Here is a 24,443-nt window from a genome sequence, read left to right as displayed (position 1 = left end):
AGGGCTTCAGTGTCACGATTATGTTTCAACAGTTACACAGCTTGGGCAAACAGATGTGGGGAGACCACCTCAAGCCCACCGGACGCAGCAGAGACACAAAGACAGAGCCTTGGATCTTTGTAAATCATTTTAAGTTTACCAATATGAGGAGGATAGGCCAGCCTGCGGGGAGGGGATATGGGAAAACAGCCCACACTCACCCCTGTCGTGCTTTCACTCATCGGGATCCCAGCGTTGGTATTATGACCGCCGGGATCCCGTAAGCCGGCATTTCATACTGAACCTATTTGTATAGCCATATGGTTAGCATTTTGGTTTTCTAAATAAACTTTTCCATATTGTTTGGAGTAAAGGCCCTAACCCAGTGGTTTCCAAACATTTTTGAATCACGGCGCCCTAGAATATCAGAATTTTTTTCACGGCACCCCTAGGCCAAAAATTTCTTATTGAGAAATTTAGAAAGAAATATTACATTAAGTAGATCGCGTTTATAATATATGTCATCCTTAGGGTCAGTTTGGGTGGTAAGGGACAAGATTTGCTTCTGTTTGGCCACATATTTTATGACTGGCAGCCACCAGCACTGGTTTTGCCTATTATATTCACCATGAATAATTTGAATTGGTCCTGGACCACCAACCCAGGGGACCCCTGCAAGTGTCCCGAGGCACCCCAGGGAGCCACGGCACACAGTTTGGGAACCTCTGCCCTAACCACTATATGGCAGCTGAATTTATTAGTGTACCCTTACAATGCCACTGGTGAACAACTCTCTGCTTTAACTTATAGATAACTGACAAAAAAACATGGAAACACCTGGCCAAACGAGGGACACCAGCATTATGGAAAACAAGTGTGTCCACACAGGGGTTACTTATCATCCGTGCACGGCCATGGGCATTTATAAAATTGCTACACTGCCCTGGCTGCTATAAGTATGCCAACATACAGTATTTGCAAAAGGAGGCCTGTGTTTGACTGGAGCTTCTGTCACCTGAATAGTATAAATTGCTAATGTTTAACGAGGGATGGTATCTAACTAATGTGATACCACTCAGAGGGAAAACAATCAGCAAAGGGGAACAGAGGGCGCAAGCGACGGCACTGGGAAGTGATTGTCCAAATATTCATTCAAAGAACAGGAACAAGCCCACAAGCACTAAGAGCTCTCATCTGTCAACCAAATATAATGGAGCTTGGTTGTTTCCAACAGTGAAGTGTTCTGGTGGCTCGGTAGTATTGTGAGGAACTGTTTTTCTGGTATGGTTTGGTACAATCATTCCCTGAAAAGGAACAGTCACTACGTCACACTACAGTCACATCAAACAGGCTCCAGTTAAGAGCCCTTGTTGTGCTGCTGTATCTCTTCTGCACAACTGCGACACTGGCAAATCAATGCAACTGTACATACAGGCCCAAAGTGGACACAAGTGGTTCGTCAAATCGCCATGAAGTGAATACGGTATTTATTGGCGTTTCCATTTTTTTTGGTTGCCTATGTCCGTGGTACCAAATTACGGTCCTCAAGACACCCCAACAGTCCAGGTTTTAAGGATATCCATGCTTAGGCACAGGTAACTTAATTAGTACCTCAGTCAGTTTGATTATACCATCTGCACACAAGAAGGGATATCCCTAAAACCTGGACTGTTGGGGTGCCTTAAGAACCGCAATTGGGAACCACTGGTCTATGTACATGATTTTCATACATGTTTCTCTAAGTCTATTAAAATAGAAATTTTACAACATACATATGTTAAAAAATGAAAACAAGTAAGGGCATTGAAACGGCTTAGTATGGTCATTTTGTATGAGTCTGTTAAACGTGAGAGGTGCTTTAAAGCTTCCCAAGATCGCTACGGCGCTGTAACCACTCAGGACATTGAGATTCAAGTAGGGTGCGGATGATTCCACATGAAAGTGAAGTTAGCATGGAAATGACAGTAAATCTCAAACTTGAACTCAATTTTACTTGGGCATCCCAGTTTAACCTGTATCTTAAGCACATTTTCCCCAGCTTGTAATCAATGCTGACACCAATGAGGTAACTGATAACAGCAAAGTCCTTATTTCGGAACAGTCACAGTGGCTCATTTCACAAATAGGGCCTAATTCAGACCTGATCGCAGCAGCAAAATCTTTCTCTAATGGGCAAAGCCATGTGCACTGCAGGGGAGGCAGATATAACATTTGCAGAGAGAGTTAGATTTGGGGCGGTTATTTTGTTTCTGTGCAGGGTAAATACCGGCTCCTTTATTTTTACTCTGCAATTTAGATTTCAGTTTCAATACACCGCACCCAAATCTATCTCTCTCTGCACAGGTTACCTCTGCCCCACCTGCACTGCACATGGTTTTGCCCATTAGAGAAAAAGTTTGCTGCTGCGATCAGGTCTGAATTAGGCCCACAGTTATTACACCAAAGATAGATTTGGTTGTCGCTCTTTGTAAGGTATGATTGTGGATCAACGTTTTTCAGTAATGACATGTAATATAATTGGGTATAATTATGCAAATTATTTAACAACGTAACCAATTATCACTGCTTTAAAGGACACCCCAACTGACTTCCTGAAGTGCTCGGCCAGGACAGATTGTATCCCTTTCCTGCTCAGGCACCTTATTTAGGTTATCCCAGAGATTTACCATCAGGTCATATTAATAAGAGTTGTTAACCGAGTTACTCACAAATCCAGCACAGTTGTCACAAAAGGTGGGGCGCAGGTAGGTGGTCTCCTGGAAGTTATGGAGGAAGCCTAAACCAAGTTTGGAACATATGGAGCTGGCTCGCATGAAATAGGCCGTGATCTCTTGTCTGCTGATCTGACCCTCCCTATTAGGAGAGGAGATCAAATGTGAAGTGAGATAGTACCAGGGGTGCACAACACTATAAACACGGATGTAGACAATTACCTGAAACATTTAATACACTATTTTCAGTATGTGGGTGTCAAATTAAAGTGTTCTAAAAAATACCACAAGGAAAGGAAATGATTGCTGTTCCTCGTTACACTGTGAGGAGCACTTCTAATGCTTTTAATCAAGAGGGGCATGCTGGAGTGACTGGTGAGAGGCAGGGATAATTAATAAATGTAATATCCTGTACATTAGGCAATGCGCTCAGAAGGACAAGATAGAATCCTAATAATTCTAGCAGTGCCGCTTGTAAGGCCAGGCGAGCACGGGGCGCCGCGGACACAGCAACCGCATGTTACAGTATTCCATCTGGAATACTATTGAAAATGTCCCTCCCAAAATGGCCACTGCTTCATAGAAGACAGTTATTAAGGATGCTAGAGGAGGCGGTGGCCATTTTGAATTTTCAATATTTTTCAATATTTTGAACTGGGGGCGAACAGCGGTCCCCACCGGGACTGCAGAGATAAGATAAGGCATAAGATGGTGGTCCATCGAGTTCAACCTGTATTATAATTATTACACTATTCTGTATGTAACTATAGTTTAACCATAATGACCAGATGAAGTTATCAACTATAATTCATGCTGTATCTAAAATTTTAAATGCATTTTAAATGTTATATCCTTGGATATCTTTTTCAATTAGAAATGTATGTAATCCATTTTTAAACTTATTGACTGTGTTCACCATTGCTACCTTCCCTGGCAGAGTTTTCCAAATCCTTACTGCGAAGAACCCTTTCTTCGTTGGGTATGAAATGTTCTCTCCTCTAACCTCAGAGGATGTCCACATGTCCTGAGTAGAGGATTTTCAGTAAACAATTCACCTGATCGCTCCATATATGGTCCCTTTATATATATATATGTGTAAATATTAATAATGTCTCCTCTTAGACGCCCCTTTTCTAGTATAAACATATCTAACCTAGAAAGCATTTCCTCATAATCCAGTGCCTCTAACCCCTTAATCAATTTTGTCTCTCATCTCTGAAACCTTCCAAAAAAAGTTCCAAGATATTTTTTTTACAGTGCGGTACCCAGAACTGTACACAATATTCAAGGTGTGGCCGTACCAATGATAGTGGTAAGATTACATTCTCACCCCTTGTCTCAATTCTCCATTTTATGCATGCTAACACCTTATTTGCCTTTGTTGCTGCACTTTGACATTGGGTACTGCTACTAAATCTATTATCAATGAGTACCCCAAGTCTTTTTCAACTACCGTTCCTTTACATTTTTCTCATTTAATTTGTAGGTAGCATGTTTATTTTTAATCCCAAAGTGCAAGACTTTACATTTTCTATGTTGAACTTCATTCTCCATTTATCTGCCCAAATTTCCAGTTTGAATAAGTCGTTCTGAAGAGACTCCACATCCATGTCTGAATTAATTACCCAACACAGTTTAGTATCATCTGCAAAAATTGACACTGTGCTTTCCAGACCTACTACTAGGTCACTAATAAATATGTTGAAGATCAGTGTCCTGAGTACGGACCCTTCTGGTATTCCACTGTATACTGAGGCACAGTTGGGAACCGTCCCATTAACCACCACTCGCTGCTCCCGGTTTTCAAGCCAATTGCTTACCCAAATACAAATAGTGTTCCCCAAACCAAGCTCTCTTAATTTAAAAATCAGTCTCATGTGTGGTACTGTGTCGAAGGCTTTAGCAAAATCTAAATATACCACATCCACTCCTTTTCCCTGGCCAAGATTATCACTCACTGTCTTGTAGAAGCTAATTAAGTTAGTTTGACATGACCTATTCCTCACAAAACCATGCCAGTTCCTATTAATAACCTTGGTGGTTTCCAAGTACTCCTGTATGCTATCCCTTTTTATACCTTCCAATATTTTCCCCACTATGGATGTCAAGCTTACTGGTCGATAGTTACCAGGATGAGTTTAATTTCCTTTTTAAAAATTGGGACTACCTCTGCAATACGCCAGTCTGTTGGAACCATGCCTGATGTAACTGAAGCCCAGAAAATCAAATATAAAGGCCTTGCTAGTTCTAAGTTAAGCTCCATAAGAACCCTTGGGTGAAGTCCATCCGGACCAGGAGATTTATGTATCTTAATTTTGCTTAGTCTCTCCCGGACTACTTCCTCACTTAAACAACTACTCAGCACCAGGATGTTATCCTTGCTTTTGTTGTGCACTACTCCCACCATCTGGTCCTTTCTAGTAAACACTGATGAAAGAAATTTGTTAAATATTTCTGCTTACTTTTGTCATCATTAAACAAGACTCCTATTTGTCTTTTTTTAACCTTTTACCATTTCTATACTTTCCAAAAATGTTTGGGGTTAGTTTTACTTTTCTTAGGGATTTGCTTTTAATTTTTCTTAGCTGCCCTGATTTCCATTTTGCATTTTTTGTTACATTCCTTGTAGTACTGGAATGATTCCGCCTTCCCATTGGATTTAAATGCTGTGAAAGAACACCTCTTTTAAAGCCATTTCATCCTTAACCTTCTTATTAAGCCACATCGGTTTGAATTTATTACGCATGTGTTTACTGCTCATGGGAATGAATTTCTGAGTATACTTATTAAGCAAAATTTTAAAAGTATCCCACATTTCAGCAGTGTTCTTACCATGAACCACAGTTTCCCAAGGTATGTCCTTTAGCGCTTGTCTCAGCATTTTGAAATTTGCTTTTCTAAAGTTAAAAGTCTTAGTTGAACCCTTATAGTGATGTTTTTGAAAACTAATATCGAATGTGATTGCTATTTCCCAAGGTCTCCCGATCTCTAGTATTTGATATAATCTCCACATTATTGGTTAATACTAGGTCCAGTATAGTCCTAAATCTAGTTGGTTCCTCAATTACTTGAGACAGGTAGTGATCTTTTAGCATATTTAAGAACCTGTTTCTCCTAGCTATACCAAAGCTGTCAGGGGCATTACAGTGGGGGCATAATATGGTGACAGGGTCATTACTGTGGCTTAATATGGTGCAAGAGGCATTACTGTGTGGGGCATAATATGGTGTAAGGGACACTATGTCAATGAAAAGTACCTCTCGGCAGGTTCATTGACATTTACAGGCGTAGCACAGTCCTACTTCCAATAATCTCCACATTATTGGTTAATAGTTAGGCCACACACCCTTTTGGAGGACTAGCATAAATGTTGATTTTTTTTGTTATATGTATATGGTTGTGGGGGGTGCATTGGTACAAATTGTCTAGAAACGCCCCTGAATTCCAGCTAATAGATACCATACTTTTAGTTACAAAAACAAGTAGTATCCTAAATAGCAATGTAAATAGTGTTACTGTGTATTATGCAATGTTCGTTCTGTACACTGTATTTCATATATTGTACTACAATATCATATCATGTATACCTGGTGGCATTTCACGAGGTCTGCTCACCTGTCCTTATCCATGACGCAGAATGAGAATGGGAAGCTGGTGGCGATCTTCTCAAATTCGTCTTGGGATATATATCCATCTTGGTCCAGATCGTAATTTTTAAATACAGACTAAAAGTATTAAAGGAGAGAACGTTCATTCTACAAAACTACAACCAGAAGTAATTCATCGTGGACATGTGACTGTAACCACAAACACCTTAGCTGTGTGCAAGGAGATGGCATACAAAATAGGAATTTAATACCTACCAGTAATTCCTTTTCTCCTAGACCGTAGTGGATACTGGGGTCTTGTACTTTAGTACCATGGAGTATAGATCGGGTCCACTGGAGCCTGGCACTTTAAAACTTTTAGTGTGTGTATGTGTGTGCTGGTTCCTCCCCTCTATGCTCCTCCTAACAAGCTCAGTCTAGGAAAACTGTGCCCGAGAGGAGATGGACATACCATGAGAGAAGAACAATACAACTGCGGTGAGGCAACAAGCCAACACACAACCATGAACGTAAGGAGGGCGCTAACCAGAACAGAGGGTAGCAACACCAACTTAACCCGGATAGCATGGCTATCCCAACAACATAAAGGGACCACAATGCTGGTCCAACCAAATACTTACACAGGAAAGCAGGAATGAAGCACCGAGGCGGGAACCCAGTATCCCCTACGGACTAGGAGAAAAGGAATTACCGGTAGGTATTATATTCCTATTTTCTCTTACGTCCTAGTGGATACTGGGGTCTTGTACTTTAGTGCCACGGGGAAGTCCCAAAGCTCCCAAACGAGTGGGAGAGTGCTAGGACAACATGACCAAACTGAAGGTCATCCTTGGCCAAGGTATCGAACCGATAGAACTTAACAAATGTGTTTGAACCAGACCACGTCGCAGCTCGGCACAACTGTAGGGCCGATACACCCCGGGCAGCCGCCCAGGAAGAGCCCACTGACCTCGTCAAGTGGGCCTGAATAGATGTCGGCAAAGGCAGAGCTGTCAAAACATAGGTCTGTTGAATGGTCAACCGGAGCCAATGAGCAATAGATTGCTTAGAAGCTGGCCGACCAATCTTGGAGGCATCATAAAGGACAAACAGCGAGTCAGATTTCCGATGACGGGCCGTCCTTTTGACATGAATCTTCAGAGCCCTGACCACATCCAAGGATTCAGGACCAACGAAAGCGTCAGACAACACCAGAATCACAATAGGCTGGTTCACATAAAAAGCTGACACCATTTTCGGCAAAAACGGAGGACGGTTCCTAAGTTCCGCCCTATCTACATGAAAAATCAAATAAGGGTTCTTACAGGATAAGGTCCCTAATTCAGAGACACGTCTGGAAGAAGCCAAAGCCAATAACATCACCGTCTTCCAGGTGAGAAATTTTAACTCCACCCTATGTAAGGGTTCAAACCAATCCGATTGGAGAAAGGACAGAACCACATTGAGGTCCCACGGAGCCGTGGGAGGTACAAAGAGCGGTTGCATATGCAGAACACCCTTCAGGAAAGTCTGTACTTCAGGCAACATGGCAATTTGTTTCTGGAAGAAAATAGAGAGCGCCGAAATCTGGACTTGATGGAGCCTAAACGTAGTCCCATATCCACTCCCACTTGCAGGAAAGTAGAAAATGACCAATCCTAAATTCCACAGGAGAAACCTTCCTACTTTCACACCAGGAAACATACTTTTTCCAGATACGATGATAATGTTTCAACATAATCATCTTCCTGGCTTGGACCATGGTGGAAATAACCTGGGAGGGAAGACCCTTTCTTGCTAGAATCTCCCTCTCAACTTCCAAGCCGTCAAACGTAGCCACTGTAAGTCTGGATAGACGAACAGACATTGCTGAAGATCATCTTGGAGTGGCAGAGGCCAGGGATCCTCCAGAGCCATGGCCAGGAGATCAGGGTACCACGCCCGTCGAGGCCAATCCGGAGCAATTACAATTGCCAGAATGCTTTCCCTTCTTAGCCTTTTTAGCACCCTTGGGATCAGTGGTAGAGGAGGGAACAGGTACACAAACTGGTACGTCCACGGTGTCATCAGCGCGTCCACTGCTACAGCCTACGGATCCCTCGTTCTGGAACAGTAACGGCATAGCTTCTTGTTGAGATGAGAAGCCATCAGATCTATCTGCGGACAGCCCCACCGGTGAATTAGCTGTTGAAACACCTGGGGATGTAGGCCCCATTCACCCAGATGGAGGTCGTGCCTGCTGAGGAAGTCTGCTTCCCAGTTGTCCACTCCTGGAATGAATATGGCTCAAAGGGCCCTTGCGTTGGCCTCTGCCCAGAGGAGTATTTTTGACACCTCTCGCATCGCCACTCTGTTTATCGTTCCCCCTTGTCGGTTTATGTACGCCACCGCCGTGGCATTGTCCGATTGAACCTGGATCGCCTGACCCTTCAGGAGATGGGAGGCTTGTAGAAGAGCATTGTAAACTGCCCCGAGTTCCAGGATGTTTATCAGTAAAGCCGATTCCTGAACTGACCATAGCCCTTGGAACTGGGCCACTTGGGTCACCGCTCCCCAACCCCGGAGGATGGCATCCATTGTCAGTAGAATCCACGAGAGGATATTGAAACCTCTGCCCTCTACCAGGTGAGGAATTTGAAGCCACCATAATAGAAAAATACGGACTTTCAGAGATAGGGTCACTTCCTGATGCATATGCAGGTGAGAACCCGACCATTTGTCCAGCAGATCCAGCTGAAACGGGCGGGCATGAATCCTGCCGTATTGGATTGCCTCGTAAGCAGCCACCATCTTGCCCAGTAATTTGATGCAAAGATGTATAGACACCCTGCGAGGACTGAGTATTGAGCGGACCATAGCCTGGATAGTCAAGGCCTTGTCCATCGGGAAAAACACCTTTTGAGATACCGTATCCATTATCTTTCCCAAGAACTGAAGACGTTGGGTCAGTGCCAGGTGAGATTTCTAAAAATTTAGGATCCACCCATGATCCGTGAGTAGGCAGATCGATGCTGTGCAGTAGACGCTCCCTGGACACAGCCTTTATTAGGAGATTGTCCAAATAGGGGACTATGTTCACACCCATCATGCGCAGTTGCAGCATCATCTCCGCCATGACGTTGGTGAATACCTTCGGAGATGTGGATAATCCAAAGGGTAAGGCCTGAAACTGGAAATGGTCATCCAAGATGGCGAACCTGAGGTAATCTTGATGAGAGGGCCACATGAAAATGTGTAGGTAAGCATCCTTGACACCCAGAGACACCAGGGACTCCCCCTCCAGAGCGGTTACCACCGCCCTCAGAGACTCCATCTTAAATTTGAACACCCGCAAATACGGGTTGAGAGACTTCAGATTCAAGATGGGGTGCACCGAACCGCCTGGCTTGGGAACGACAAAAAGACTGGAGTAAAACCCCCTTTAGCGTAACGAAGGTGGTACAGGAATTACCACCCCTGTCTGCAAAAGTTTTTGAATAGCCCCTTGTAAGGCAACTTTTGCTGCGGATAAAGCTGGTAAGCCCGACTTGAAAAACCTGAGAGGAGGGAGTGTTTGAAATTCCAGCCGGTATCCGTGGAAAGCGAGGTCCCTCACCCAAGGATCCCGGCAGGACTCTGCCCACACGTGGGCGAAGTGTTGAAGGCAAGCACCTACCTGAAAGTCGCCTTGCTACTGGGGCCAACCGTCACGTGGAAGGCTAAGCGGCAGGGGATCCGGTGGTCTGATCCAGGGAGACGGCAGGTGCAGGTTTATGGGACTTACCACGAGCTCCACTGGAAGTGGTGGAGACCCCTCGGCGCCTGCCTCTGAACCTTGCCACACAAAAGGACTACAAGGAGGATCTGGTGTAAAAACGTCTAGCAAGTGGCGCAGCCGACGGCATTAAAGGTAGACTTACCCGCATTGCTTGGGAGATCCACTTATTTAATTTGTCTCCAAACAAGGCATCACCTGTAAAGGGAAGATTTTCTATACCCGTTTTGGAATCAGCGTCCGCCGCCCATTGACGTAACCACAGAGCTCTGCATGCTGAGACAGCCATAGCAGTAGTGCGGCCATTTATCTTACACAACTGCTTAACAGCTTCGCTCATAAAATTTGCAGCATCCTGTATATGTTGCAAAAGAGGGTAGAGAGTCTAAACCATCAATAACATTATCAGACCACTTTACCACAGCCCTGGAGATCCACCCACAAACTATTGTGGGGCACCGTGCTGCGCCTGCTGCCGTATAAATTGTCTTGAGCGTTGTCTCAATTTTACGGTCAGCTGGCTCCTTCAGGGATACAAGTAGTACAAATTTCTTAGACAGTCTAGATACAGATGTATCGACCGATGGGGGGTTTTCCCAGACCTTCCTACCCTCAGCTGGAAGGGGAAATGTAGATAAAAACCTCTGAGGAAACTTAATTTTTTTTTTTTATCAGGGTTTAACCAGGCCTCCCTGGCCAGGGAGTTAAACTCTTTAGACACCAGAAAATAAGAATTTACTTACCGATAATTCTATTTCTCGGAGTCCGTAGTGGATGCTGGGGTTCCTGAAAGGACCATGGGGAATAGCGGCTCCGCAGGAGACAGGGCACAAAAAAGTAAAGCTTTACTAGGTCAGGTGGTGTGCACTGGCTCCTCCCCCTATGACCCTCCTCCAGACTCCAGTTAGGTACTGTGCCCGGACGAGCATACACAATAAGGGAGGCATTTTGAATCCCGGGTAAGACTCATACCAGCCACACCAATCACACCGTACAACTTGTGATCTAAACCCAGTTAACAGTATGACAACAGAAAGGGCCTCTTAAGATGGCTCCTTAACAATAACCCGAATTAGTTAACAATAACTATGTACAAGTATTGCAGATAATCCGCACTTGGGATGGGCGCCCAGCATCCACTACGGACTCCGAGAAATAGAATTATCGGTAAGTAAATTCTTATTTTCTCTATCGTCCTAAGTGGATGCTGGGGTTCCTGAAAGGACCATGGGGATTATACCAAAGCTCCCAAACGGGCGGGAGAGTGCGGATGACTCTGCAGCACCGAATGAGAGAACTCCAGGTCCTCCTTTGCCAGGGTATCAAATTTGTAAAATTTTACAAACGTGTTCTCCCCCGACCACGTAGCTGCTCGGCAGAGTTGTAATGCCGAGACTCCTCGGGCAGCCGCCCAAGATGAGCCCACCTTCCTTGTGGAGTGGGCTTTTACAGTTTTAGGCTGTGGCAGGCCTGCCACAGAATGTGCAAGTTGAATTGTGTTACAAATCCAACGAGCAATCGACTGCTTAGAAGCAGGTGCGCCCAACTTGTTGGGTGCATACAATATAAACAGCGAGTCAGATTTTCTGACTCCAGCCGTCCTTGTATATTTTTAAGGCTCTGACAACGTCCAACAACTTGGAGTCCTCCAAGTCGCTAGTGGCCGCAGGCACCACAATAGGTTGGTTCAGATGAAATGCTGATACCACTTTAGGGAGAAAATGCGGACGAGTCCGCAGTTCTGCCCTATCCGAATGGAAGATTAGATAAGGACTTTTATAAGATAAAGCCGCCAATTCAGATACTCTCCTGGCAGAGGCCAGGGCTAGTAACATAGTCACTTTCAATGTGAGATATTTCAAATCCACCTTTTTCAATGGTTCAAACCAATGGGATTTGAGGAAATCTAAAACTACATTTAGATCCCACGGTGCCACCGGAGGCACCACAGGAGGCTGTATATGCAGTACTCCCTTGACAAAAGTCTGGACCTCAGGGACAGAGGCCAATTCTTTTTGGAAGAATATTGACAGGGCCGAAATTTGAACCTTAATGGATCCCAATTTGAGACCCATAGATAATCCTGATTGCAGGAAATGTAGGAAACGACCCAGTTGGAATTCCTCCGTCGGAACCCTCCGATCCTCGCACCACGCTACATATTTTCGCCAAATGCGGTGATAATGTTTCACGGTGACTTCCTTCCGTGCCTTAATCAAGGTAGGAATGACTTCTTCTGGAATGCCTTTCCCTTTTAGGATCTGGCGTTCAACCGCCATGCCGTCAAACGCAGCCGCGGTAAGTCTTGAAAAAGACAGGGACCCTGCTGTAGCAGGTCCCTTCTCAGAGGTAGAGGCCACGGTTCGTCCGTGAGCATCTCTTGAAGTTCCGGATACCAAGTCCTTCTCGGCCAATCCGGAACCACTAGTATTGTTCTTACTCTTCTTTGCCGTATGATCTTCAATACCTTTGGTATGAGCGGCAGAGGAGGAAACACATACACTGACTGGTACACCCAAGGAGTTACCAGTGCGTCCACAGCTATTGCCTGTGGATCTCTTGACCTGGCGCAATATTTGTCCAGTTTCTTGTTGAGGCGAGACGCCATCATGTCTACAATTGGTCTTTCCCAACGGTCTATTAACATGTTGAAGACTTCTGGATGTAGACCCCACTCTCCCGGATGAAGATCGTGTCTGCTGAGGAAGTCTGCTTCCCAGTTGTCCACGCCCGGGATGAACACTGCTGACAGTGCTATCACGTGATTCTCCGCCCAGCGAAGAATCTTGGCAGCTTCTGCCATTGCACTCCTGCTTCTTGTGCCGCCCTGCCTGTTTACATGGGCGACCGCCGTGATGTTGTCCGACTGAATCAACACCGGCTTTCCTTGCAGGAGAAGTTCCGCCTGGCTTAGAGCATTGTAGATTGCTCTTAGTTCCAGAATGTTTATGTGAAGAGACTTTTCCAGACTCGTCCATACTCCCTGGAAGTTTCTTCCTTGTGTGACTGCTCCCCAGCCTCTCAGGCTGGCGTCCGTGGTCACCAGGATCCAATCCTGAATGCCGAATCTGCGGCCTTCTAATAGGTGAGCCTTCTGCAACCACCACAGAAGTGACACCCTTGTCTTTGGTGACAGGGTTATTCGCAGGTGCATCTGCAGATGCGACCCTGACCATTTGTCCAACAGATCCCTTTGGAATATTCTTGCATGGAATCTGCCGAATGGAATTGCTTCGTAAGAAGCCACCATTTTTCCCAGGACTCTTGTGCATTGATGTACTGACACTTTTCCTGGTTTTAGGAGGTTCCTGACCAGATCGGATAACTCCTTGGCTTTTTCCTCTGGAAGGAAAACCTTTTTCTGAACCGTGTCCAGAATCATTCCTAGGAACAGCAGACGAGTTGTCGGGATTAAATGGGATTTTGGAATATTCAGAATCCACCCGTGTTGTCTTAGCACCTCTTGAGATAGTGCTAAAGCTGTCTCCAGCTGTTCTCTGGACCTTGCCCTTATTAGGAGATCGTCCAAGTATGGGATAACTAATACGCCTTTTCTTCGAAGAAGAATCATCATCTCGGCCATTACCTTGGTAAAGACCCGAGGCGCCGTGGACAATCCGAACGGCAGCGTCTGAAACTGATAGTGACAGTTTTGAACAATGAACCTGAGGTACCCCTGGTGTGCGGGGTAAATCGGAACGTGTAGATACGCATCCTTGATGTCCAAGGATACCATAAAGTCCCCTTCTTCCAGGTTCGCTATCACTGCTCTGAGTGACTCCATCTTGAACTTGAACTTTTTTATGTAGAGGTTCAAGGACTTCAGATTTAGAATAGGCCTTACCGAGCCATCCGGCTTCGGTACCACAAATAGAGTGGAATAATACCCCTTTCCTTGTTGTAATAGGGGTACTTTGACTATCACCTGCTGAGCGTACAGCTTGTGAATGGCTTCCAACACCCTCTCCCTTTCGGAAGAGACGGTTGGTAAGGCAGACTTCAGGAAACGATGAGGAGGATCCGTCTCTAATTCCAACCTGTACCCCTGAGATATTATCTGCAGGATCCAGGGGTCTACCTGCGAGTGAGCCCACTGCGCGCTGTAATTTTTGAGACGGCCCCCCACTGTCCCCGAGTCCGCTTGAGAGGCCCCAGCGTCATGCTGAGGTTTTTGCAGGAGCCGGGGAGGGCTTCTGTTCCTGGGAAGGAGCTGCCTGTTGGTGTCTCTTCCCTCTTCCTCTGCCTCGTGGCAGATACGACAAGCCCTTTGCTCTCTTATTTTTGTAGGAGCGAAAAGGCTGCGGTTGAAAGGTCGGTGCCTTTCTCTGTTGGGGAGTGACTTGAGGTAAAAAAGTGGATTTCCCGGCAGTAGCCGTGGCCACCAAGTCTGATAGACCAACTCCAAATAACTCCTCCCCTTTATACGGCAAAACCTCCATGTGACGTTTTGAATCCGCATCGCCTGTCCACTGTCGTGTCCATAAGGCTCTTCTGGCTGAAATGGACATAGCACTCATCCGAGATGCCAGTGTGCAAATATCCCTCTGTGCATCACGCATATAGATAAATGCATCCTTTATTTGTTCTAACGACAGTAAAACATTGTCCCTATCTAGGGTATCAATATTTTCAATCAGGGATTCTGACCAAACTACTCCAGCACTGCACATCCAGGCAGTTGCTATAGCTGGTCGTAGTATAACACCTGCATGTGTGTATATATTCTTTTGAATAACTTCCATCTTTCTATCTGATGGATCCTTAAGTGCGGCCGTCTCAGGAGAGGGTAACGCCACTTGTTTGGATAAGCGTGTGAGCGCCTTGTCCACCTTAGGGGGTGTTTCCCAGCGCGCCCTAACCTCTGGCGGGAAAGGGTATAATGCCAATAACTTTTTTGAAATTATCAACTTTTTATCAGGAGCAACCCACGCTTCATCACACACGTCATTTAATTCTTCTGATTCAGGAAAAACTGTTTGTAGTTTTTTCACACCATACATAATACCCTGTTTTACGGTATCTGTAGTATCAGCTAAATGTAACGTCTCCTTCATTGCCAAAATCATATAACGTGTGGCCCTACTGGAAAATACGTTTGAATTTCTACCGTCGTCACTGGAATCAGTGCCCGTGTCTGGGTCTGTGTCGACCGACTGAGGCAAAGGGCGTTTTACAGCCCCTGACGGTGTTTGAGGCGCCTGGACAGGCATTAATTGATTGTCCGGCCGCCTCATGTCCTCAACTGACTGTTTAAGGGAAGATAAACCATCACGTAATTCCACAAATAAAGGCATCCATTCTGGTGTCGACCCCCTGGGGGGTGACATCTGCATATTTGTCAATTGCTCCGCCTCCACACCAATATCGTCCTCATACATGTCGACACCACGTACCGACACACACCGCAAACTCACAGGGAATGCTCTAATGAAGACAGGACCCACTAGCCCTTTTGGGGAGACAGAGGGAGAGTCTGCCAGCACACACCACAAAGCGCTATATATACAAGGGATATCCTTATATTAAGTGCTCCCTTATAGCTGCTTTAATATATATATATATAGCCATTAATGTGCCCCCCCTCTCTGTTTTACCCTGTTTCTGTAGTGCAGTGCAGGGGAGAGACCTGGGAGCCGTTCTGACCAGCGGAGCTGTGACAGAAAATGGCGCCGTGTGCTGAGGAGATAGGCCCCGCCCCTTTTTCGGCGGGTTCTTCTCCCGCTATTTTTCCAGTCAGGCAGGGGTTAAATATCTCCATATAGCCCCTATGGGCTATATGTGAGGTATTTTTAGCCTTGTATAAGGTTTATATTTGCCTCTCAGAGCGCCCCCCCCCAGCGCTCTGCACCCTCAGTGACTGCCCAGTGAAGTGTGCTGAGAGGAAAATGGCGCACAGCTGCAGTGCTGTGCGCTACCTTATGAAGACTGAGGAGTCTTCAGCCGCCGGTTTCCGGACCTCTTCACGCTTCAGCATCTGCAAGGGGGTCGGCGGCGCGGCTCCGGGACCGGACTCCACGGCTGGGCCTGTGTTCGATCCCTCTGGAGCTAATGGTGTCCAGTAGCCAAGCAGCAAATCCACTCTGCATGCAGGTGAGTTTACTACTTTCCCCCTAAGTCCCACGTTGCAGTGATCCTGTTGCCAGCAGGACTCACTGTAAAGAAAAAAAACCTAAACTAAACTTTCTCTAAGCAGCTCTTTAGGAGAGCCACCTAGATTGCACCCTTCTCGTTCGGGCACAAAATCTAACTGGAGTCTGGAGGAGGGTCATAGGGGGAGGAGCCAGTGCACACCACCTGACCTAGTAAAGCTTTACTTTTTTGTGCCCTGTCTCCTGCGGAGCCGCTATTCCCCATGGTCCTTTCAGGAACCCCAGCATCCACTTAGGACGATAGAGAAAGGTAGCTGAACTCCTGGGTCTAACATTAAAGTATAACTCCTCATCTGGTTCCGCCTCCTGATCCATTTTGTGGAGGATTTCCCTTACAGCAAAAATGAGAGCCTCCACCCCAGGGGACAGAGAGCTGTCCTCGTCCATATCATCCACATCTGGCTGATTAGAGTCAGAATCAGACTGGAAAACCTGTTGCAGTGACCGTTTTTGGGAAGCCACTAGATGGCTAGAAGCCTTCCTGGAATCTGATGCCTTAAGGCCCATACACACTTGACGATAAAATGAACGACGTCGTTCATTTCAGCCCTCATCAACGACGTCGCTCATTATATCGTCAAGTGTGTATGCATCCGACGACCACCGATGCGCGGCCCTGCGGGACGTTAACGACCCTCGCTTATCTGTGGAGCATGTATGCTCAATTTCCACTATGGTCGTTACCGACCAGAGACGTCGTTGAATGTGTATGGTGTGAACGACGAAAGACCAACGACCAAGCCACTGTTCACCAGCCCTGTTCCCTGATCATTATTTTAATAAACTGTTCAGCTTGGATGCTTCAACGATGAATGGTCTATGGTCTTTGGTCTTTGGTCGTTGGTAGTGTGTATGCTCATGTCGTTTGCTCAGCTGTTCAAGGGAAGTCGTTAATGACGTGTGCATCGTCAAGTGTGTATGGACCTTTAGTCACACAATCAATGGAGTGTTTCAACACCTGTCTCTCTCTTTTAGCTACAGCTAGTTCAGAATTTACATTTTGAATCATGCTCTTACAGCTATCTAACCAGTCAGGTGCCTGTGAGCTGGGCCCCTGAGGAGATGAGGAACATTGCTCAAACATGAGTGACCCCTCTGAAGATGGGGTAGAATTACAAGCAGCATCCAGACAGTATGCAGGAAAACCACAGCGCAGCCCCGTTGTCCAACACCCCACACACACCCTAGAGAGCCCTTGGAGTGACATTGAGGAGCGGACCCAGCACACAGAACACAGCCGCACAATGTGTGAAAATAAGTGTATGCAATATCAGTGCAGCGACGCTACCGTTGGCGTGCTCCCCCCTGACTATGGCCCCATTACCAGTTTAAACCGTCTGTAACAGCGTGGGTCCTGGAGGAGCAGCATGCATGCAGCCTTGATGATCCACAGCAGCAGAAAATGGCATCTTCCCACCACTGGTCCCGCTCCGGGAAGCCCCGCCCCTTGCAATGGCGCTCGTTCCCTCACAAGATTATACTGGCCACAAGTGTAAAACACAGCAGAAATGTCTTCAACAGTCCACACAAAACCTTAGATGACAGTGAGCACTGCGGGGCTAATAGCCCTGAGCCAGTTTCGTCCGCGGCGGGCACCGAAGCCCCGGGCCCGTGACCGCCGTGTGACATGCCGCCAAACTGCACCGGAGACCCGCTAACAGAGGCCCCGGTGTTACACTCACCGCACCTGGTCTTCGGCATCTATTAGACGGTGGCAGCTAGCTGCTGGCGTGGGCACACAAACTGACGATGAGTGATCAGCACCTCAGGAGCTCAGTGCCCTGTCAGCTGGGATTACGAACCATTAACCCTCAGAAGGTTGGTTAGGCCCCTCCTCTAAGTCCCACGAAGCAGGTAGTCTGTCTGCCAAGCAGAGCTACCTGAAAATAAAAACGAAATTCAATTTAAAGAAAAAATCTCTGGAGCTCCAGAGAAGTGCACCCGGCTCCTTGGGCACATTTTTCTAAACTGACTCTGGTAGGAGGGGCATAGAGGGGAAGAGCCAGCACAAACATACACACACTAAAAGTGCCAGGCTCCAGTGGACCCGATCTATACCCCATGATACTAAAGTAAAAGACCCCAGTATCCACTAGGACCTAAGAGAAAGCAGATAAATCAGATGTGACTCCTGATTAAACATAGAATTCTCAGCAGAACACCAAGTTAAATGTAGACACAAAGCTGGAAATCTTACTTACATCTACCATCCTCTGCACGTGTTTGCTGATGGTTTTTGGGTCTGGCTTAGGAGAAACACCGGATGCCCAGTCTGCAACAACGGGAGGCTTGGACGGTGTGACAGGCTGTAGCGAGAGAGAGAGAGAGAGAGAGAGAGAGAGAGACAGCTCAGGTTGAATATCCATAAAAAACAAACAGAATGTACTTATATAATAGCATCATAACATGACTCCACTATGTAATAACATAACTAAACATATATGTAGAATTACTGATCAAATAAATAACAAAACAAATATAAAAATAATACAAACAAAGCACTAAGCTTAGAACTTAGGCAACTTTTTTTTTTTTTTTTTTTTAACGGATTCCAATATTCGATTAAGCATATGTATTTTTACCCTTTTAAAATCCTAATGCAATAAGTCCCAGCACAGGAGGAATATGTTCCCTATTGTTACATGCAGGCAATGCTTAACGTTTACACTGTACTGTGAGAGCTGTGTATGCTTTGCGGAACACTCTGCAGTTCTCATCCAATGACAGCACTGCAATCCCCCTTCAGGGTTCACAGATAATATGTGTGTGTGCACGCAGGTGAGGTGTCACTGGTGACATTCTACTGCTATTTAGGTCTTCTTTTACACCCAGGCTGCACTTCATTTTCAGCCATCCCAGTAACATTTCCCACCACATACGGCATACGTATCATAGACACAGTTAGGGAACAAAATGAGCATTCTGTAAGGATGTAACGTACGACTAAAACTAACATATAAGTCAGCAGCTATATTTATTTAAATGGAAGATTTAACACATTATCTGATACATGTAGGCTACGGAATAACGTGAATCACATTTCAGCTGGGTATTTGCTTATGCAAGAACATAATGAGTGTTACAGAACTGATAGCTCTAATGTATGCAGTGATAAAGAACTTGTATCCTAATTGCCAGTTGACCTAAATAAGAAATCATATAATCAAGCTCTGCTTGTGACCATGTACATCTGCTGAAAGTGTATATCCAGTTTCAAGAAAAAGGTATAGGCTTACTGCAGCTTCTAGAACACATGAAAAGGTTGGCCAGAGCAACCAATCAGATTCTGTATATCATTTGTATCGATGCAACAGAGAAATCATGGCTGGAATCTGCTATGGACAACACACTTTTCATTTTTAGAAGTTTTAGTAAAACATACCCCACATTGTGCTACCATCCATAAAACGTTCATGTACCTGACAACCTACAGTATCTGCTTCCTAGAGTCACATGGCCACCATGTTATCAGCTTGTGGGTCCTTGGAGAGTGATAAAGTACCAGCCAATCAGCTCCTGTCATTTTTTTTAAACCATGTCAAAAGTTCCCAAATGCGGTCCTCAAGGCACCCTATCAGTCCAGGTTTTAAGTATATCCATGTTTGGACACAGGTAACTTAATTAGTACCTCGTTAACTTGATTTAACCATCTGTGCTGAGACATGGATAGCTTTAAAATCTGTATTGTTAGGGTGTCTTGGGGACCGTGTTTGGGAACCTCTGGTCTATTTACTAAGCCTTGGAGAGATATAAAGTGGATGCAAATAAAGTACCGGCCAATCAGCTCCTAACCGTCATTTTTCAAACACAGCCTGTAACATGACAGTTAGGAGCTGACCGGTTGGTACTTTGGTGGTCATTCCGAGTTGTTCGCTCGGTAAATTTTTTCGCATCGCAGCGATTTTCCGCTTAGTGCGCATGCGCAATGTCCGCACTGCGACTGCGCCAAGTAAATTTGCTATGCAGTTAGGAATTTTACTCACGTTTTTTTCTTCGTTCTGGCGATCGTAATGTGATTGACAGGAAGTGGGTGTTTCTGGGCGGAAACAGGCCGTTTTATGGGTGTGTGGGTAAAAACGCTACCGTTTCTGGGAAAAACGCGGGAGTGGCTGGAGAAACGGAGGAGTGTCTGGGCGAACGCTGGGTGTGTTTGTGACGTCAAACCAGGAACGACAAGCACTGAACTGATCGCTGATGCCGAGTAAGTCTCGAGCTACTCAGATGTATTTTCGCAATAATGAGAATCTTTCGTTCGCAATTTTAAGAAGCTAAGATTCACTCCCAGTAGGCGGCGGCTTAGAGTGTGCAATGCTGCTAAAAGCAGCTAGCGAGCGAACAACTCGGAATGACCCCCCTTATCTCTATCTGCTTTATCTCTCTCCAAGGCTTAATACATCTCCCCCTGTGTATTCTAAGTTGAGAAGGCAAGGAATGACAAAACAGAATAAATAATACGTTTGATGCTAGCTTCCAAGGCTCCTGAAACGTAGATCAGCTTCTGCATAGTAAGAGTCCCGGCCGTGACTCTCTCTTACATGTCTAGTTAGTAATGTGCGTTTATGGGCAAGACATAATTAGACTTTGGGGTCTATTTACTAAGCCTTGGATGGAGATAAAGCACCAGCCAATCAGCTCCTAACTGCCATGTCACAGACTGTTTGAAAAATGACAGTTAGGAGCTGATTTATCTCCATCCACTTTTTCTCTGTCCCAGGCATAGTAAATAGACCGCTAAGAAATGAACGTTTTAAGTTTCTTACTGGTGCCCGATGATTTCTTGGCTCCCGCGCATACGATAGCTCATACATTTCATCCTCCGTGTAATATAAATCAAGGGAGAGCTGCAAAATACAACAGAGAAGAGGGTTTAAATGACATAAAACGAAGTACTGAAAGTTCCCCCAGAGAAAGAATGAGACAGTATTTATAAGAGAATGGTCACATGAGGGCTGGTCTGGCTATTGGAGAAGTAGGAATGTGCTACGCCTGGAAATTACAATGAACCTGCCGAGAGGTAAGTATGTAAGGGCTGATAGTGAGCCACACGCAATTGTGGGCTCAGAAATAAATGGGGATCATTGCCAGTATTCAGAGATGCACGCACCTATGCGGCCGCACTGCTCACATCTTTACACTTGTGAAAGTACCTGTCACTAATTTTAAAAGGCCCGTCCACCAGCTCTATCCTTACGGCATGAGACAGATCTCTGCACAAGCTTACATCTGAGCTGCCTGCAATTCCGTCTGCGCACCCACAACATGGCTTCAAATCACAACGCCTACGTACAAACTCCAAGTTGTAACCCAGTTACGCCTATTCAGCCATAACTGAGATGCATCTGAGATACACCTGACTCTGAATGGCTTGTAGATTACAGCTCCCAGCTCTGACACCTGCACAATTGCTAAAAAATCGTGAGATCATACCACAGAGCAGACATGCCTTCCGTATTGTCTAGGGCTATGACTCACCGTCAGGAGATGTACAAGGTCCATATTGGCATCCAGAGGCGGAGCTATATTCTGTAATTGGATGAGCTCATTTATGTGGTTGAACATGGAGTGCAGCTTGGGGACATTAATTTTCTTCTCCTCCACAAAGTCTGGCATGGCCTCGTGAAGAGAAATCAGATCTTTCAGGTGCACCCCAAGAATGGGAATCTTGAAGTTGCTGCACTCATTGTATACTCTACGGTAATTATCATAGTTCCTGCAGGAGGATAGGAGGTCCGTCATCTCATTAAGGACCTGCAATGAGTAAGAAAAGAACATGGTTTACAGCTATTAACACAGTCTGTAAGTTATGCGTAGAACTAGAGGACACTTGTTGCTATGAAGTCTAACTCCATCTGATGGGCAATAGCCTAACTCCATCTGATGGGCAATAGCCTAACTCCATATAATGTCCTATAGCCTAACTCCATATGATGGCCAATAGCCTAAATCCACATGATGGCCAATAGCCTAACTCCATATGTGGCTATAATGACCAATAGCCTAACTCCATATGCTGGCCAATAGCCTAACTCCATATGCTGCTCAACAGCCTAACTCCATATGCTGCTCAACAGCCTAACGCCATATGACGCCCAACAGCCTAACTCCATATGATACTCAAAAGCCTAACTCCATATGACGGCTAATAACCTAACTCCATATGATGGCCACCTGCCTTACTCCATATAATGACCAATAGCTTAACTCCATATGATGCCCTATAGCCTGTGAGTTTTCATACAAGAACTTGTTTCTATAACATAATTAAGGACCTTTGATCAATCCAAATGTCAGGTCTCACGACATAAAATATATGACTTGTATCCATAATTTAAGGTCATGAAGAGACCAGTTTTAAGTTCCAAATAATATATTTAATTTTGGCACAATGGATCAGTCATTGAAACTGCAAGAAAAAAAGATTGTTTATAAAATAATGTAGAATTTTATTTACTTTGTGGACATCATGAGACACATGGGAACTGGTATCCTTGAGTCTGGAAATAGCGCTGTGACAGAGACCTCCAATAATCGCCATTAGTGTATTGAAGTTCTGCAGCTGCTGAAGTTTCTGTTGGGACAAGACATGAACATAGTATAATAAACTGCATATGTGTTACCACTATTGGTGTGTACACACAGTGAGATATTTACTTACGATTTTGACTATATAGTCAAAATCGTAAGAAAAGTTAGTGCAGATCACAAGGTGAAAGTCACCTTGCGATCCCGATTCAATGCCGATGCTCAGTCCCGCGCGGTCGGCATCGCAAGCCTAGATAGACTGTGCAGGCAAGTCAATTTTGACTATCTCTATAGAAGAGATAGTCAAAATTGACACTTAGCCAAAATCGCACATAGTCAGTATGTGCTTGCGATGCTAACCTAGCCCCTGTCGCATAGTGAGAATTGGGCTTAGCCCGAATCTCACCGTGTGTATGCACCTTATCACAGAATATGACCAGGGATGTGTTCCATGAAAGTGATGCTCACCTGAGCCACATGAATGAACTTGGTCAGAACTTCCGCTCGGAGCTGTGGAGTCGGACGGCTCAGAACCATCAGCTGGACCCACTGAGAAACTCCATTGCAGAGGGTGATTGAACGTTCCATAGTGGGGTTATCTTTTAAACAACCATTCACAATGTAGTTCTGGTAGTCACAAAACTGAAGGAAACAAATCAAGGATAGAATGGAACCAACATTTACACTGTTCCAACATTTCTTATATATCTCAGCTTAAGCCAAGCGTTCAGGTGACAGACACATCAATAGAAAAAAATATGACTGAAGTTGTGAGTGAAATGTTTTCATGAGTGTGAATAGAAAGTCTCTAACTTAGTAAATAGCCCTACATAGGTAACCTGCTTTTACATGTTGGAGGTAGATAAATACCGTAACACAAAACCAAGTTTATGCCGCCCCATTCGGCAGTGGTAACCTAGGCAGGTGTGTAATACAGAATAGACAATATACCTTTGGTACCATAGATATAATAAATACTTTTTATTATTTTAATGACTAAAAATATACATATATTTAGTTTTCCTAGTAGAGAAGTGCATAGTGAGAGGAACAGATTGAAACAAATGTATAAATACTGTAATATATGGTCCCAATCCCAGTTACTACATTACCTACAAAAGTGTCATTTCTGGCACAACAGCCTATGTTAATGGTAAGGAGGAAAGGCGGAAGGGGGCACAGTGCTCTGCTCCTTCGGGTAACTTCAGCGGGGGTCTGTTTCGGCTTTCTGTTGGAACTGAATGCTCGAATGAGAATCCAGAATGGTAAGCAGTTCCTGTGGGAAGGGGGGGGGGCAGGGTATTAACCCTCAGTCAGGCGCAGCTGGCCTGACAAACGCCGCAAAGTTGTTCTTGCTCCCCTCTCCACCCCAATGGAGTGCAGGGGCCTGTCCCTCCTAGTACCTTCCTATTTCTAGGTGCTGTTCGAAATCCCCCTAATCAGTTTTCCCGCCACCTGCGTGGAGTGCCTCCTGGCCTCTCAGGCACACTGCGCCCAAACTCCTCTGACTTTTGAAGGTTCTTTTTTACCTTTTATTTTCATCTATTAATTGTTTATTTTGCTCATTTTATGAATGAAAATTTTGCGGAAATATGTAGGAATGTCCAGGGTGGCCTCTCAGGAACACTGCGCCCAAACTTATGCTCATGTTCGTGGTTTCTCTTTTTTGCTTCAGATTTGCTGCTGAAATGGCCCATTAAACCTACGATTTCTCTCTTTGTACGTCCTAATGAAGGTCACT

At 45.2% G+C, this 24,443-nt stretch overlaps 1 protein-coding gene across 5 annotated transcripts in view; it reads right to left on the bottom strand.

The window, feature by feature from the left end:
- The window catches only part of RASGRP1 (RAS guanyl releasing protein 1), a 152,388-nt gene that overhangs the window by 5,065 nt on the left and 122,880 nt on the right, over positions 1–24,443 (bottom strand). For all 5 annotated transcript variants that reach the window (XM_063948040.1, XM_063948041.1, XM_063948038.1 and 2 more), the window contains exons 7-13: positions 23,171–23,344; positions 22,632–22,748; positions 21,653–21,928; positions 20,941–21,021; positions 18,382–18,486; positions 6,306–6,415; positions 2,688–2,832 (exon numbers count right to left, since the gene is read on the bottom strand). In XM_063948040.1, coding sequence (XP_063804110.1) covers positions 2,688–2,832; positions 6,306–6,415; positions 18,382–18,486; positions 20,941–21,021; positions 21,653–21,928; positions 22,632–22,748; positions 23,171–23,344 — 1,008 coding nt within the window. The remainder of the gene's footprint in view (positions 1–2,687; positions 2,833–6,305; positions 6,416–18,381; positions 18,487–20,940; positions 21,022–21,652; positions 21,929–22,631; positions 22,749–23,170; positions 23,345–24,443) is intronic.

The sequence above is a fragment of the Pseudophryne corroboree genome, chromosome 12 (assembly GCF_028390025.1).
Source record: "Pseudophryne corroboree isolate aPseCor3 chromosome 12, aPseCor3.hap2, whole genome shotgun sequence".
NCBI lineage: Eukaryota > Metazoa > Chordata > Amphibia > Anura > Myobatrachidae > Pseudophryne > Pseudophryne corroboree.
This window is presented reverse-complemented; position numbering and strand designations above follow the sequence as displayed.